Source organism: Eleginops maclovinus, chromosome 23 (assembly GCF_036324505.1).
Source record: "Eleginops maclovinus isolate JMC-PN-2008 ecotype Puerto Natales chromosome 23, JC_Emac_rtc_rv5, whole genome shotgun sequence".
NCBI lineage: Eukaryota > Metazoa > Chordata > Actinopteri > Perciformes > Eleginopidae > Eleginops > Eleginops maclovinus.
The window spans coordinates 820,250-838,011 of record NC_086371.1 but is presented as its reverse complement, the minus strand read 5'-3'; the positions used below and the strand labels follow the sequence as shown (position 1 = coordinate 838,011).

Sequence of the window (17,762 nt, the reverse complement as noted above, 5' to 3'; positions counted from 1 at the left end):
AATACATATGTAACAGATCAAAAAGGAACCACAGAGTTCCCCCGCTGTTGGAACCTTTAAAATAATTCAGTTTGGGTTTAGCACAGAAAGTGGGTTCACCCTCTCGTGCGTGTTCCCCTCCTCGCCATCAGGGGGCTCCACCGCCGCTCCCTCAGCGTGACGTCACCGGTGAGGGGTCAGAGGCTGTCAGCCACATGCATGATGTTGTTGATGCTGGAGATTTAAACTCTTCTTCTAACTGTGTTTTATCGGTGAGTTTTACGTCTTATTGTTGTTTGTTTTCAGTTTATGTGTTGCTTTGGTTGATTCAATAACAGCAGATAAACAGGAAGTCGCTCCTTTTGCTTTTAAAGCTAAAGCTAGGCAAAGTTCCATTATCGGACACACTGTAGTTTTGAGTTTGTTCCATGAAATGCTAACTAACTGCACTGTCAAAGCACCTTTAATGTTTTGCTGTTACGGTCATCTGTCTGATATGAGTTTGTTCAATGTTGATAGCTTTTAAAGAGCAATGCTTTGTTGGTTAATTTAATAACAGCAGATAAACAGCATGTGTCTCCTTTTGGTTCAAAGCTAACACTAGAGTTCCATTGTCGGACACACTGTAGTTTTTTCCTTTCAAAACCACCGTTTGTTTTCCTATAATACTAATTAAAGTCACTGTCAAAGCATCTTTAATGTGATACTGCTAGTTTCACCTGTCTGATATAAGGTGGTATCATAATGATGATTTTAAAACCAGTAATTAGCATGTCTTTGTTTTTAATTTAGAGCTAAGTTAGCAGACACTTAGAATGCTGACTAACTTCACTATCAAAGTGCTTTTAAGGTAACACCATGACTTCCCCCGAAATAAGCTGGTTAAATATCCAGGTGTTCAGGCAAAAACCGGTGCTAAACCTGCATTCTTTCTTAGTACATAATAGTTGTTTTTCACTAATTGATTAAATAAGGAGAAGTGTTGATAACGGAGTCATGTGATGCTGTGAGTCTGTAAGCAACACACTAGATAACATACATCTTCACCCTCTGTCTGAAACCAGAGCCCAGTCTGCTCTGTTGTGATTGGTCAACCAGCTTAGAGCTGTCCCGCTCCTTAGCCTATCACGTACAATGTGTTGGAGCACTAGCCAATAGAAGCCTGCTTGTCCGTAGTGATGTCATGAGAAGTAAAGGAAGGAGTCCACAGACACCGTGGTAAGGGCCTCTTTAATCCCCTCTGTTGTTCTGCTCGGTGTGTCTCAGTGTCCTGAGGCGAGATGAGGAACCTGAAGCTGCTGAAGAGCCTCCGGAGCTCGGAGCTGCAGAGCCCCGGCTCTCCGCTGGGTTTGTCTGTTCGCTCCGACACCGGGTCGCTGCTGGTGGCGTCTCAATACTCCATCACAGAGTACGACCCGCGCAACGGCCAGGTGAGGGGTCAACTCTTTTAACTGTGATGAAGGAGAGGTGCATCTCTTCATCACCTCCTCTTCTCTTCAGGTGGTCACTGAGGCCTCTCTGACAGCCGAGGGTTTCCTCCCGGAGGACGGCAGCGGGGTCGTGGTCGGGCTGCAGGATCTGGCCGAGCTGGAGTCGGCGTGTGTGGCCACAGCGGGGGGGGACGTCGTCCTCTTCAACTTCAACACCTGCCAGGTGAGCAGCACAGGACAGATGGAGGGTCAGGAGGGCTACTAATGTATTGGGGCTGCGTTCCCTTTACATTGGAGGTCAGAACTGGGAGAGACGTCACCTCCAGGTTGGAGACGTTGGCCTTGTCTCCAGCTTTAGCATCGCCTCGGGTTAGCCACTGTTAGCTTCCCCTGTTGATAACTATGCTTTATTTTTATAGATAGAAGGTGAGCAGCACCATGTATAGCTGATTTAATGTGACAACAATAATACAGAAGAGCTAAACATGGTATATCTCAGGTATGGGGAGGTGTCTCCGAGCAGGAACACCGACCTCAGGAGGCGTCCCAGTTTTAATATAGGAACTCAGATGCTCCCACTATAGGGACACTTTCTAGTTCCCTGTATGGATGCATTGTGTCAGTGCGTGTGTGTGTGTGTGTGTGTGTGTGTGTGTGTGTCACAGCTGGAGTGTGTGGGCAGTGTGGACAGCGGTCTGACCTCCATGACGTGGAGTCCTGATGAAGAGCTGGTGGTCCTCACTACCGGTCAGTATGTTGAACACATGTCAGTAAATACTATCGCTCTGTTTGAAATATGAATCCTCCTCCTTCAGCTCTGAATCCTCAGCGGAGGTGTCGGATTAACTCGCTGCACAAATACAAATAAGAGTGTAGTCACTGCGTAGAGAGAGGGTTTTATGAAGCAGTCTTTGTGGCACAAATTCAGTGTCTGGAAATGTGATTGGTTTCCTGACTTTGGCCCAAAAACATGGTTGCTTTAGACATGCAAAACAACCCAAAGGCGCAGGTTAAAGTACTTCTTATTCATCCAATTAAAGCAGTGTTACATTCAATTAAATCAGGAGTAATTTCCCCCCGCAGGTCAGGAGACGATCATCATGATGACCAAGGACTTCACGCCGATCACTGAGGTGGGGATCCATCAGGACGACTTCGGGGAAGGTATGGAGGCAACACCTGGACTCTGTTTGGATCAGAGGAGGGACACACTGTGATTTATGTTGTGTGTGTGTTGCAGGGAAGTTCATCACCGTGGGCTGGGGGAAGAAGGAGACTCAGTTCCACGGCTCGGAGGGGAAAGAGGCGGCGAAGAGGAAGGTCCAGGTGAGAGTCAAACACACAGAGATAAATGAGTTGTAAATGAAGACAGAAGGATTGTATTCTGACCGATGCGCCGACAGGAGGTGCAGCCCGCCGCAGCCTGGGACGACCGGCGGCCGCGGGTCACGTGGCGTGGCGATGGTCAGCTGTTTGCCGTCAGCGCCGTCTGCATGCAGAGCGGAGCCAGGAAGGTGCGCGTCTGGAACCGAGAGGGGGTCCTGCAGGCCACCAGCGAGACGGTCAACGGCCTGGAGGCTCCCCTCTGCTGGAAGTAAGAGCGATGCTGGGGAGACCATGTGGATTTGGATTCTCAGAGAAACTGCCCGATGCTAACCTGCATGTTGGGCAATTAGCATAAGTAGCATTAAATTGCATTATGGACCATAGTTTTAAAGTTGCTTTGGACAATGTTGGAGTGTTTTTGGAGGTTATTGAGGATGCTGCATCCATTTCTGGATCAAAATGTCAGTTTTAACCAGATAAAGGCCATATCTGTTCTCTGGGGGCTGACTGGACGTTTTAAGGGACTCTTGATCATAAATAACGGTCCACATTAGAGATAATCATGTTCCTCTGGGGCTCTCTATATCCACTGGTAGCAACACTAAGTCACATCAGCCCACACAGAGAACAGAGGTGGGCTCTTTGTCAGAAATGGATTCCTCAGAACTTGCTGATGAATCTCCCCCTGCTCTCTCAGACCCTCAGGCAGTCTGATCGCCGGCTCTCAGCGCCACCCCAACAAACACAGCGTGGTTTTCATGGAGAAGAACGGCCTGCTGCACGGAGACTTCACCCTGCCGCTCAGCAGAGACCAGGCCAAGGTCCAGACCTGACTCTCACACACACACACACACACACACACACACACACACACACACACACACACACACACACACACACACACACACACACACACACACACACACACACACACAGGCCTGTATACGTCACACACACACACACACACACACACACACACACACACACACACACACACCTCCCACTGTCTCTATAATAAGTGTGTGTGTGTGTGTGTGTGCCAGGTGAAGGACCTGCTGTGGAACAGTGACTCCTCGGTGTTGGCCGTCTGGTTGGAGGACATGACGGTCGGAGAGGACCAACAGATCAACACCTGCAGTGAGTTCAGCCAATCAGGGTGCCTCTCAGCATGTTGCGCAACATCAGGGACATCAAAGCCTCACCTGAAGAATTCAAATCCACACACCTGATGCATTTTACCTGCCTCTTCCTGCACTCGTTATCATCTGGAGAGCTTTTTAATAAATGCCCCCCCTTGATGTGTCTGTTCCCCCCCTCCCCGCAGTCCAGCTGTGGACGGTGGGGAACTACCACTGGTATCTGAAGCAGAGCCTGGACTTCGGCAGGGACCCCCTGAGGGCCCCGGTGTGTGTTTGCTGGGACCCCGAGCGGCCCCTCAGGCTCCACATGTTGTCCCACAGCTGGACCAGCATCTCCTACGACTGGAGCTGGACCACCGACAAGAGCCAGGGTTCTGACGGCGGGGATAACGCCAACGTGGCCGTGATCGACGGAGGTGAGAGCCAATCAGACGAGAGGACGGGGGGGCGTGGTTAGGAGAGGGTAACCCGGGCTGAAAATAGATTCCAGTCTGCTCTGATTGGTCGGGCTCTGTTGTGATTGGTCAATAGCTTAAAGATGTCCCGCCTCCTTCATGTACAATGTGTTGGAGCGCTAGCCAATAGGACCGCGAGTAAGAGGCCATGATTTCACCCCATCAGATAAAATCCTGGTGACGAACTTCCGGCAGTGTGTGGTCCCGCCCCCCATGTGTTCCTTTGAGCTGCAGCTGCCCTCACCCGTCAATCAGGTGACCTTCCTGTGCCGACCGCAGAGGACCAATCAGCTGGCAGCGCTGACTTCTGACGGACAGATCTCGCTCTACGTCCAGGGTGCGTCTCTCATTCCCTTTAAGGACGCTTCTGTTTCGGGTCTGAATGCTCTTCTGATCTCTTTGCTCTCACACTGATTCCTCCAGATCCAGGAGACGATTCGGACAAAACAGTTGACGGGTTCCGCAGGATGTCCCGCCCCCTCGTCCTGCAGAAAACCTTCAGGTATCATCCTGCTGCTCCTTCACTCTCAGACAGTAGGAGCCTGCAAAATGCGTTTTACCCTGAGTTTATTCTCACTCTTATTTGTATTTGTTATCACTTCCTGTGGTTTTCAGGTACTTAGGTAACCTGTTGCATGCTGGGAAGGGACAGACAGAGGGTGAACCTGCACTGATACTTTCTCTATTGACCGTGTGTTTCATTTTCTATATTAAACATCCCACGTTCTGTCTCCTGAACCAATGCTTCTGTTAAACCACCCAGCAAAGGATCAAAGGCTTTATTTGTCCGAGAGCTTCAGGGTAGTTTTGGGCAATGAAAATCTGTAGTCTCTAGAAATAGCACTACTCCTGAGAGCAACTTCCTGTGTTTTATCCTGAGTGTTTCTGCAGTGCTTTAATGACGTCTCTCTCCTCAGAGTGTGTGTGCTGCAGCAGCCCCCCCTCTCCCTGCAGCAGCTGCTGTGGCTGCAGGACGATCTGTTCGTGTGTTTGACCTCCAGCCTGCAGCCAACCTGCTCCACAGTCCTGATGCTGCACCCTGACCCTGCTGCTGAGGACACACTCTCTGTCAGGTCAGCAGCTCTAACACACATTGAACTTTGCATTGGCTGAATGTATTCCTCAGGACTCAGCGGTGTTTGTGCTGCAGGAGTCGGGTGGAGGTGGACGGCGTCGTGGTCAGTCTGGTCCACGGCTCACAGAGCGGCACGGTGGCTCTGCAGCTGGAGGACGGACAGATCCGGAAGCTGCTCTGCAGTGAGTCACAGCTTCTGCAAGAGTCTGCTGAATGCATGAACTCAGAATGTGTTATTTGCTCTTTCTAAAGCTCTCTCTCTTTCTCTAAACTGTGCAGATGCTCCTGAGCCTGCAGTGGAGGAGTGGCGGGACTCCAGCGGATGCATCATCAACTTCCCGGTGCCCTGCGTCCAGACGGCGCTCTGCAGCATCAGTGGGGAGGTACTCATCTACAATCACTAGAATATCATCTAAGGGAGATCAGGGGCTAAATATTCCGCTTGTCTTCAGGAACACCTGCTCGGCCTGACGGACAGATCCCACCTGTACGCCGGAGACACCGAGGTACGCCGACACGATTTATTTACAACAAAAAGAGGGAAATATTTTCATTCCGGTTTGACTCCTTTCTCAGCTGGCCTCCAACATTTCCTCGTTCGCTGTGTGCAACGACTTCCTGCTCATCACCACGCACTCACACACCTGCCGCTGCCTCCAACTGAGCACACTCACCGTCAAAGGTAGGACACACACACACACACACACACACACACACACAAAGTTTGCAGCCCTAAGGAAACAATAGGATCTTAAAATCGATCCTCAAGCTACAGGTAGCTACTGTGAGGTGTGCTGTGTTGGTGTATGTGAGGATGCAGCTGAATGACCTTTGACCCCACAGGTCTGCAGGCGGCCCTGGCGTCGGACGGAGGTCAGAACGACCAGAACGACGAGACGCTGCGCCGGGTGGAGAGAGGGTCCAGGATCGTCACCGTGGTGCCGCAGGACACCAGAGTCATCCTGCAGGTGGGAGTAACACACACACGCACACACACACACACACACACACACACACACTGGTTCTTCCTTACACACGACATCTACTGGGAGAGGCACCCCTCCTTTTTTGGGTCTAAGCACATAGGGTGCAACCTGTGAACCCCCCCTGAGGGACGGATGTAGAACGTGTGATATCGGGCTCTTTAAATAAACGTTGATTGATGACGTGTGTTTTCATGCAGATTTGAGATCCTCCTGAGTTATGGGATGTAATGGTGCTGTGTTTGTGTCCAGATGCCTCGGGGGAACCTGGAGACGGTGCATCATCGAGCGCTGCTGCTGGCTCAGCTCAGGACGTGGCTGGACGGGTGAGTTTGATATTCTCCCGCTGGTGTTTCACGAGATAAATCAAAGAGAGATCCGTACCTGAGGCTGCTCCCTCTCCTGTAGTAGTGCATGTAAATGGTGTGCAGAGGCTAAAATCCCTGCGTTTCCTAAGGGTCTAACGTGTTTTGTTTCTCAGTTTAAGGTTCAAAGATGCGTTTGAGTGCATGAAGAAGCTGCGGATCAACATGAACCTGATTTACGATCACAACCCAAAGGTGCGTCAGAGGACTTAAAGCCAGTGTCACATCAGTTTATTAACATGCTAAAGCTCCGGTCTGATGGATCCTGTTCCTGCAGGTCTTCCTGGAGAACATCCAGACCTTCATCACGCAGCTGAACTCCGTCAGCCACATCAACCTCTTCCTCACCGAGCTCAAGTCAGTCTCTCTGCAGCTGCATGATCCAGGGTTAAAAACTCCTGATTTTAACACATGTTCTCCCCCCTACCCCCCCAGGGAGGAGGATACGACCGGCAGCATGTACCCCCGCCCTGACAGCAGCCCCGCCCCCCCGCAGCCCATCTCCCTGCAGAAGAAGGTGGATGTAGTTTGTGATGCGTTACGCAGCGCCATGGAGTCCATGGATCCCAACAGGTCAGTGGGGTTTCACAGTTAGCAGAGCAGGGGGTCTTTATGGAGGGGTGGTGATGTAACTGGTCTTGTCAGCTGTTCTCCCCTTCCTCCCTCCCCTGCACCGTGCATGATGGTTCCTGGTACTTCTATATCTTACGCCTCTCCACAGACTCTTGCTAACAGGATTGTGACAAATCTGCTGCAAACAGCCTCTTGAGTTCTCGGTCAAAAACAAGCGTTTCCTCCCATTCCTGCAGCCTTTAAGCTTCTAAGCAACAGATGTATTAAAGACATTAAAAAGCACATTTTGCACAAGAAGGGACCTTTAAATAAGTTATAACCCTTCCTCTTTAATGCTGCCTCTCCTGAGATCCTCTAACCGTGCTGGGTGCTCAGAAAAAGTTTAACAGCAGACGGATCAACAGGGATTCCTCTTCTGTCTCCTCCAGGTTCTTCCTGTCCATCCTGACGGCTCACGTGAAGAAGAGCGTCCCGGAGCTGGAGCTGGCTCTGCAGAAAGTCCACGAGCTGAGAGGTGAGCAGAGGGTGATGTACTCCCTCCCTCCTTCACTGAGCCGGTGTTTACTCCCTCACTGTGTGCTGTGCTCCTGTAGTGAACCCTCCTCCTGCTGCTGCTGGTTCTGTGAGCGCTGAGGAGGCGCTGAAGTACCTCCTCTTCCTCGTCAACGTCAACGACCTCTACGAACACTCGCTGGGGACCTACGACTTCGACCTGGTGCTCATGGTGGCCGAGAAATCCCAGAAGGTACAGGAGGAGGGAGGAGGAAGGGATGAGTGAGGAAGAAGTAGGAGGAGGGAGGAAGGAGAGAGGAAGGAAAGGAGTGAGGAGAAAGGAAGGAAGGAGGAGGAGGAAGAGTAGGAGGGGAGAGGGATGAGTTAGGAGGAAGTAGGAGGAGGGAGGAAGGAGAAAGGAAGGAAAGAGAGAGGATGGAGGGAGGAGGAGGAAGAGTAGGAGGAGGGAGGGATGAGTGAGGAAGAAGTAGGAGAGAGGAGAAAGGAAGGAAGGATGGAGGGAGGAGGAGGAAAAGGAGGCTTGATGTTGTTTAGTCGCTCCGTATTTCAGGGCAGGAATTAAGGATGATCTGAAACCGATCAGTTCTTAAACTCTCACTTCTATTCTCACGCCATCAGAGATATTTCAGACCTTTATCCCAGAGTCATGCAGAAAATGAGGTAAAACCTCCAAATCTCAGACAGATTACTCAGAAATACTCGAACGCTGACAAACTGTGAGCGGAGGAAACGCTCTGGGATTTAGTTTGGAGTTTTTGCTTTATTAAACCTGAAGCTCAAACACAAACACGCCCTTTCATAAAGTGACCTTCCCTAACTAAGCTCTGATTGGTCGGTGTGTTCCAGTATGTTCACTTCTGCCCCCCCCCCTGCAGGACCCCAAAGAGTATCTCCCCTTCCTGAACATGTTGAAGAGTCTGGAGCCGCACTACCAGCGCTACACCATCGACAAACACCTGAAGCGCTACAGGAAGGCCCTGCAGCACCTGAGCCAGGCCGGTCAGTCCGAGGGTCTCTGAGGGTCTGTCAGTCTACAGCAGGGAGGGGTCTGTCCAGTTAAAGCAGGGTTCTGCTGTGGTTCTGTGTGTTTCAGGCAGAGAACATTTCCCAGAAGCCCTGCAGCTGGTGAAGGAGCAGAAGCTGTACAGCGAGGCTCTGAGGCTCTACAGCGCAGACGGCCCTCACTACAAGGTACAGAAACAGCTGATCCATATCCAGAACCACGCAACCTGGACCTGGGACTACTTTGATCCAGTGATGCAAAAGGAGCCCCCCCTTCTCCCCCTTGGAGTTTAACCTATTTTATTGCATTAACATCTGTGATTGAAATAGTATTTTATGTTAAAGACACACAAAAAACAGCCTGGATGAACTATAAGTTAAATCAGGTCTTTGCGTTATTTCATCACAATAAATAAAGTTAGAGACATGTTTTGCACATCAAATGAATCAATCCCTCCGAAAATGTAAATTAACAAAACAATAGGAACGATCATTTTTGGGACTTCCTTAGCAACCTGTTTATAATAACCAGTGCTCAAAGACGCTTACAACTAAGATAACAGTCAAATTAAAATCCAGGAATTAAAGAACATTCATCCCTCATTAAGGGCCGGTCTAAAGTTGAGTTTGGGTCGGTGTTTTGAACGTGGTGACGTGTTTGCAAACCGCTCCTGTGTGAGCCCTGGTCGTTGTCTTGCAGGCTCTCAGCTGTGCCTACGCCGATCACCTGATGCAGAACCAGCAGGCGGAGCAGGCCGGCCTGTTGCTGTGGCGCTGCGGAGAGCCGGCCGGCGCCCTGCAGGCATTCGCCGGCGCCTCCAGCTGGAGGAACGCCATCTGTGCTGCGCAGCAGATCCCGCTGCCGCCCGACCAGATCGCCCTGCTGGCCCGGGACCTCGCAGGTAAACTGGAGCACAGGTGGAGGGAGCAGGGAGAGAGAGAATCAGTGATGGGGTTAGGAAAGAAGGAGGGAGGGTTCATCAGGACTTAAAGAGACTGCTGACTCTGAGAGATGGAGGATGTCACTGAGTCTGCGGTGGGGAAACTACAACTCTCCGTACAGAGGACTACAACACCCACAGCTAGCTGCTCACCCACCCTGTTCCTATAGTGTTGTTCTCTGCACCTCCGTAACTTACATGACCTGCGTCTCTGGAACTATTGCTTTTTCCCGTAATGCTGAGTTTTGGGGCCACAAGGCATTGTGGGACAGCATTATCTCCTTTCTTTCCTAAAGGAGGGTCTGGTGTTTCCTAAAGGAGCATCAAAGGAAGCTTTGATGCTCCTTTCCCATCATCTAGAGACACAGCTCTGATCCTGGCTGCAGCTCAGAGGTCATTTCACTGTGACTGTGACCCAGTTAGACGGGTAGACTTGGTATACGCGGTACACTTCCAGCAGGGGGTCGTTGCTTTTAAACCCTAATACATGTTCTTGTTTCCTCCCTCTCTCACAGAGAAGCTGATTGAACAGAGGAGACACTCAGAAGCTGCTCTGCTGCTGGACCAGTACGCTAAAGTGAGCAAGAATCTGAAGAAACGCTTCTAATGACGTCCTAAGATGTTTATTTATCTCCCGTTTGCATTTTTATACAAATCCTTTTGAAGCATTGCATACTTTTTAAAAACTGGTCCCTCTTTAATTTCAGATTCTGAGTTTTTAAATGTCATCATATTTTTGTTGCTTATCTGTATATTTCTGAGTGCAACCCCTTCCCCATAAACAGCCAATAGGAGACGAAGGGAATCAGAATCAGAGACTTAACTCCTCGCCGGTCACACAGCATAACCTGTTTGTGGTTCTGATTTACAAATAAAATGTATTGTTGTTGTTGTTGTTGTTACAGGACTGTGAGGAGGCCATCCTGGCTCTGATCACTGGGTCTGTCTGGGAGGAGGCGCTGCGACTGGTCAGTTTTTAATAGTTGTTTCTGATCCACTCGTCTTTATGGTTATCTGTACTCAACCCGCCTCTGATCTATGTTCTGCTGCTGCTCCAGATCTACATGCACAACAGGCGGGACATCACGGAGACCAACCTGAAGCCCGCCCTGCTGGAGGGTGAGGGTCCTCAGGAGGAACACATTACCTCTGGTGATGCTGTGTTGTTGTTTATTAATGTTGTTGTGGTTGTTCCTGTGTCAGCGTTCAGCACTCAGACTGGGTTCCTGGAGGTTCAGGTTGCCACGTTCACCCGACACAAGACCAGGCTCGCTGTGGTCCGAGAGCAGAAAGAGAAAGCCCGACTGGACATGTTGGGTGAGGAGGAATCAAAGGAGGACTCTTTAAAGTAGAGACACTACATACTGATATACACCTGAACATCAGCAGGAGAGGACTCTTTAAAGTAGAGACACTACCTACTGATATACACCTGAACATCAGCAGGAGAGGACTCTTTAAAGTAGAGACACTATATACTGATATACACCTGAACATCAGCAGGAGAGGACTCTTTAAAGTAGAGACTCTACATACTGATATACACCTGAACATCAGCAGGAGAGGACTCTTTAAAGTAGAGATGCTACATACTGATATACACCTGAACATCAGCAGGAGAGGACTCTTTAAAGTAGAGACTCTACATACTGATATACACCTGAACATCAGCAGGAGAGGACTCTTTAAAGTAGAGACACTACATACTGATATACACCTGAACATCAGCAGGAGAGGACTCTTTAAAGTAGAGACACTACATACTGATATACACCTGAACATCAGCAGGAGAGGACTCTTTAAAGTAGAGACGCTACATACTGATATACACCTGAACATCAGCAGGAGAGGACTCTTTAAAGTAGAGACACTACATACTGATATACACCTGAACATCAGCAGGAGAGGACTCTTTAAAGTAGAGACTCTACATACTGATATACACCTGAACATCAGCAGGAGAGGACTCTTTAAAGTAGAGATGCTACATACTGATATACACCTGAACATCAGCAGGAGAGGACTCTTTAAAGTAGAGACTCTACATACTGATATACACCTGAACATCAGCAGGAGAGGACTCTTTAAAATAGAGACTCTACATACTGATATACACCTGAACATCAGCAGGAGAGGACTCTTTAAAGTAGAGACTCTACATACTGATATGCACCTGAACATCAGCAGGAGAGGACTCTTTAAAGTAGAGACTCTACATACTGATATACACCTGAACATCAGCAGGAGAGGACTCTTTAAAGTAGAGACACTACATACTGATATACACCTGAACATCAGCAGGAGAGGACTCTTTAAAGTAGAGACACTACATACTGATATACACCTGAACATCAGCAGGAGAGGACTCTTTAAAGTGTGTTAACCCCTGTGTGGTCCTTAGATGAGGAGGGTCCTGACTGTCCGGACGCTGAGCTTTACTCTGAGGCCAGCAGCGTGATGACGGGCTCTAAATACTCCCACAGTAACTCCCGGATCTCCTCGTAAGACTCCCTCTCTCCCTCTCTCTCCCCCTCCCCTGAACCTCCTCCCAGAGTCTGGGGTGTGTTGTGATGTTTAACATCAATGCTCCGTCTGCAGGAGATCCTCAAAGAACCGGCGGAAAGCGGAGAGGAAGAAGCTGAGTCTGAAGGAGGGCAGCCCGATGGAGGACCGAGCGCTGATGTACGCTCTGGGAGAAATTGTCACCACCGTGGACAAGATGAGAGGTACACACTTCCCCGGGGGGTTTACTACGAAGAGAGTTCAACAGAGCCGGGGTTTCTCTGCCAAAAGTAGAGCTCCTGATCAGAGATAACGGGTTCCAGGAAGCTGGTCCTCAGGCTCTGTGCCTCTCTCATAAGACAGGGCGTTGAGAGCCTCATTTGACCGCGCTACAGCCATCGATCCCCCCCCTATTTCTGCTTTAAAAGAGTGTTTTAAAAGAGCACGGCACAGGGCCCCCTGCTCCCGTAGATAAGAGAGTAATATTGCAAAGCATTTTCTAATTGTGTAAATTAGTAATATATTGAATTTACCCCTCGAGGCAAAATCTGTGCGTCCCATTTATTGCTAATTACACAATGTGCGTTTTGCAACTTGGTGCAGCAGATAGAAAGATATATTCGAAGTGGGGAAATCAATGTATACATGAAGTAAACGGCTCCACACGTTTACATTTAACTTCTTCCCTCAGCTAAGAATATTTAGATGGAAGTATTTTATTGATCCCAATTTGAGAATGTTTTGCGTTCCAGCGGCGTGAAAAGACAAGCTTTAAAAGACTGGAAATAAAACAGCATTAATTCTCCCCTAGTCCAAGGTGTGGGCCCTGGAGATTTAATACAGGCCTGTTAGCTACCAAAACATTTTGTGAGCATATTTCAAAGCAAATAGACTTTTTTATTGATAATAATAAATCTGAATCCACCTCCCCCTCCCTTCTTTGGGAAACTTTTAAAGCAGTGATGCGAGGAGAGATTATTTCGTATAATGCTCACTCTAGAAAACAAAAGACAAAAGAACAGCAGGATTTGGTTGACGCTATTAGTAAATTAGACAGACAGTACTCGAGTTCTCCCACTCCTGAATTGTATGCTGAGAGGCGTAAGCTTCAATCCAAATTTGATTTGCTTTCCACTGGCAGGGCTGAGTATCTTCTTAGACAGACAAGGGGTACGTATTATGAATACGGTGATGAGGCTAGTCGCCTCTTAGCATCGCAGCTTAAACACCAGTCAGTTTCTCAGTTTATTACACAGGTCTATGACTCCTCACATTCCCTCACTACGAATCCTACTGAAATAAACGATGCCTTTACCACATTTTACTCCAAGCTGTACACATCTGAACCCCCTATAGACAATACAAATATAGAGCATTTTTTTGACAGTCTGGATATCTCTAATATTGATACTCTCACGCGTGATAGCTTGGACGACCCTCTGTCTCTAGAGGAGATAACTGGCAGTCTTAGGAAGATGCAAAATAACAAGGCCCCAGGCCCGGATGGTTTTCCTGTAGATTTTTATAAAAAGTTCTCGGCCCAGTTAGCTCCCCTTTTATTAGATATGTTTAATGATTCCCTGAAAAATGGTACTCTACCCCCAACACTAAGACAAGCCTCAATCTCCCTTATTCTCAAAAAAGGCAAAAAAGCAGAAGATTGTAGTAGCTGGAGACCTATAAGTCTCTTGAACGCGGATGTCAAACTTCTTGCTAAGGTACTGGCGAACCGCCTGGACCCGTGTTTACCAGGTATTGTCTCTGAGGACCAGACTGGCTTTATCAGGGGTCGTCAATTATCTTCTAACATCAGACGGTTACTTAATATTGTGCTTTCCCCTGCAGTCTCACCAGATGCTGAGATGATTGTCTCATTAGACGCAGAGAAGGCTTTTGATCGGGTGGAGTGGGACTATTTATTCTTTACACTTCATAAATTTGGTTTTGGATCTCGGTTTGTGTCATGGATTAGGCTTTTGTATACTAACCCTACTGCTAGCGTAAAAACAAATTCTCAACTGTCTAAATTCTTCCCCTTGACGAGGGGCACCCGGCAGGGCTGTCCGATTTCCCCCTTATTATTTGCCTTGGCAATAGAGCCCCTTGCCATTGCTCTGAGGTCATCTCCACTTTTCACAGGCATGCGCAGGGCTGGGTTGGATCACCGGGTCTCGCTATATGCTGATGACCTTTTACTCTATATCTCCGATCCAGTCAACTGTATTGGTGACATTCTGCAACTCCTAAATAGTTTTGGGTCATTTTCAGGCTATAAGGTAAATTTTGACAAGAGTGAGTGTTTCCCTGTAAATGAAGTAGCTACTCGCATCCCAGCTCATGCCCTACCTTTCCACCTGGCTCCTACGAGTTTCCGGTATTTGGGTGTAACTATAACTCGCAGTCTTGCTTCCCTTCATGAAACAAACTTCTCTAAGCTAGTCACAGATATAAAGGCGGATTTACAACGATGGAGTACCCTCCCTCTTTCTTTGTTTGGTAGGATTCAATCTATTAAGATGAACTTTTTACCAAGATTTCTTTTTCTTTTCCAATGTCTGCCAATTTTTTTACCAAAACAGTTTTTCAATAAGCTAGATGGGATGATCTCTGTTTTTATCTGGGCTGGTAAGACTCCAAGGGCACGCAGGACTACTCTTCAGAGACGTGACAAAGATGGTGGCTTATCTCTACCGAACCTCCTATTTTATTATTGGGCAGCCAATATCCAGAAATTACGTCTTTGGCATAGTTCCTCTGATGCTGATTGGTGCCTAATGGAAGCTCGTAGTTGTCATGCAGCCTCTCTGTCTGCTCTGCTTTGTGCCCCCCTTGCATCTTGCCCCTCCAAATATACCTCAAACCCAATTGTTATATCGTCTTTAAAAATTTGGAAACAATTCAGGCAGCACTTTAAACTCTCCTCTCCCTCTCCCCATAGCCCCATCCTTAATAATCACTTGTTTACCCCATCCAAATTTGACAAAACCTTTGCATTGTGGAAAAGAAAGGGCATAGTAGTTTTTTCTAACCTATACATTGACGGGACATTCGCAACTTTTGAGGATATTCGCAATAAGTTTGATCTGCCACATTCTAGTCTGTTTCGATTTCTCCAAGCACGAGACTGTGCCCGTACTCACTTTGCTTCATTCCCACTATTGACTGCTAATTCCTTGATGGATGACATCCTCTCACTTAATAAGTTAAGTGGTAGTATAACTGTACTATATGACCTCATTATATCGGCTGGGACCTCTCCACTTGCTGGGGCTGTGGGCAAGTGGGAGAGGGAACTTGGGCTTGACCTCACAGATGAATGGTGGGAAATTGCTTTTAAAAGAGTAAATTCTACGTCCTCTTGTGCCCGACTGACTCTGATTCAGTTCAAGGTTTTGCATCGAATACATTTCACCAAAGCAAAACTCTCTAAATTATTTCCAGGCTCAAGTGATATCTGTGATAGATGTTCTTCGTCAATTGCCAATCATACTCACATGTTCTACTCTTGTTCGAAATTGGCTGCATTTTGGTCTGTGTTTTTCGACACTGTATCTAAGGCTCTCAATATTTCATTGTCACCCAGTCCTCACGTTGCTATTTTTGGTGTACCTGAAGATTTGACCATGCTGACTAGAAACCAGAGTGATGTTATAGCTTTCGCCTCTCTTATAGCCCGTAGACGTATTTTGCTTCAGTGGAAAGACCCAAAGCCACCCTCCGCATCTTCCTGGTTTGAAGATTTGTTGTCTTTTCTCCATCTAGAGAAAATCAAATATACACTACGAGGCTCGTCTGATAATTTCCTTAAAAGGTGGAATCCGGTACTCACTTACATTGACTCTCTCACCTCCCTGGAATGTAACTGATAGTCCTATCAACGATATTGTTTGTTGAGCTGTGTGTGTCGAGCATCAAACAATTGTATCTGTGCTAAGTCTTTTTATTTATTTATTTTTTCTTAATGACTCTTGTCCAGTTTTGGGTGGGTTATTATTTGTATTTTATTTCCTTTGTGTTTTCATTTTCATTCCCTTATCCTGTTCCTGGAAAAAAAAAAAAAAAAAGGGGGATTTCATGCATGTTTGACGACTGCTTCTTCATTGTTGTTTTTTCTCATGTTTCCCAATAAAAATACATATGAAAAAAAAAATAATAATAAAACAGCATTAATTAAAACAGTAGAAAAAATACTTGTGAATAAAATCTACAGAAGTAGAATTCCATAAATATAAGCAGGATATTATAATTGGCTGATTCGAAGCCTAACCTCCGAAGGTCAGCAGGTCCGGAGCAGGTCGCCTGCAGCCCGGTGCTGTAGGGGGAAAACAGAGCCTCCCCTCTGGCTTTAGGCTCCACCTCCCTGACGACCCTCTTCCTCTACCTGTCGTCCTGCAGAGGAGGTGCACGGCCTGCTGAAGGCTCTGGTTCTGTTCCAGTTTGAGCGGCAGGCGGAGAAGCTGCAGCTGCTCTACGAGGAGGCTCTGCAGAGCATGGAGGCGGTGCTGCCCGAGGTCTGGACCGAGGTGCAGAGCAACCAAGCTCCGGTAAGTCACTGCACGCCTTTAGTCTTCTATTTTAACAACCGGAAAATACAGCTGCTTATAAAAGTGCTTCTAATGTGAACTGTTACTGTAGTTGAGCTTTGCACACTTTCCTGATCTATGGAGGTGTTTTAATGCATGTAGTTGTTATAGTATCATTTAGCTTCTGTTGATATGGATATATTCACCGCTCATCTATTACCTTCTTATTTGATTTGATTTGATTTTTGACTTCCTTTGCTAACAGAACAATGTCCCAGTTTAAGATGAAATGAAATGCCTTTTAAAAATGAAGCAATCAAATATAACGGAGAGTCAAAACTCAGAATGCAGTTTTGTTCCTCATGTTTTATATTGTAGATATTCTTTGTTCTTTTGGTGTTATTAAACCTATGTCTCTGTTTCTGCAGCTCACCGGACCGAACTCGACCGCTAACAGCATCATGGCGTCCTTCCAGCAGCAGCAGAACCCTGCAGCTCCACAACCAGGTCCATCATCAGATCCAACTTTATTAACACAGCACCAATTACACAATCAATTCAGGGGTAACAACCTCGTGACACACTCTTTACTGCATGTTTTCGATGACGACTCACTCACAAATCCCACATTTAATCCTCTTTAACACATGTCCCCCCCCCCCCCTGTGTCCTAGCAGCTGCCGAGGTCCTGGCTCCCCCGAAGATGAGGAACGGGGTGAAGTGGAAGCTCGCTGTCCTCTCTTAAACTTGTTCTTGTTTTTTAAACTGTAAAGTAAAACGGTAGTTGTGTAATAAAGGTCTGTGAACGTCTCCTCTTAACCAATGGGGTTTTCCTCTGGAGTTCAGAGCAGGGTCCTCCAGCTTTTTACAGAGTTTACAATTAATCATTCAGTTCCAATCCACAAAGATAACGGCCGACGAAGAAAACAGAGGCTTAACTCAGACAAAAGGAACCA

General features: G+C 47.6%; 1 protein-coding gene across 2 annotated transcripts; it reads left to right on the top strand.

Moving 5' to 3' along the window:
• The first annotated feature begins 117 nt into the window (after nt 1-117).
• On the top strand, nt 118-17,678 carry elp1 (elongator acetyltransferase complex subunit 1). Of its 2 annotated transcripts, none has more exons than XM_063876909.1 (36): nt 118-251; nt 1,246-1,409; nt 1,480-1,632; nt 2,075-2,156; nt 2,493-2,573; nt 2,650-2,735; nt 2,813-3,003; nt 3,433-3,556; nt 3,779-3,872; nt 4,060-4,290; nt 4,496-4,666; nt 4,753-4,831; nt 5,247-5,402; nt 5,480-5,586; nt 5,684-5,787; nt 5,857-5,910; nt 5,981-6,086; nt 6,248-6,372; nt 6,640-6,713; nt 6,869-6,947; nt 7,030-7,109; nt 7,188-7,325; nt 7,754-7,839; nt 7,919-8,070; nt 8,714-8,837; nt 8,932-9,029; nt 9,541-9,742; nt 10,297-10,358; nt 10,687-10,749; nt 10,840-10,900; nt 10,985-11,098; nt 12,183-12,282; nt 12,380-12,507; nt 16,679-16,827; nt 17,235-17,313; nt 17,484-17,678. In XM_063876909.1, the coding sequence occupies exons 2-36, from the start codon at nt 1,260-1,262 to the stop codon at nt 17,549-17,551; spliced, it is 3,951 nt and encodes a 1,316-aa protein (XP_063732979.1). In that variant the 5' UTR covers nt 118-251; nt 1,246-1,259; the 3' UTR covers nt 17,552-17,678. The 2 variants fall into 2 exon arrangements, with proteins under 2 accessions (XP_063732979.1, XP_063732978.1); XM_063876908.1 differs by having other exon boundaries at nt 17,481-17,678.
• Nucleotides 17,679-17,762: the final 84 nt, after the last annotated feature.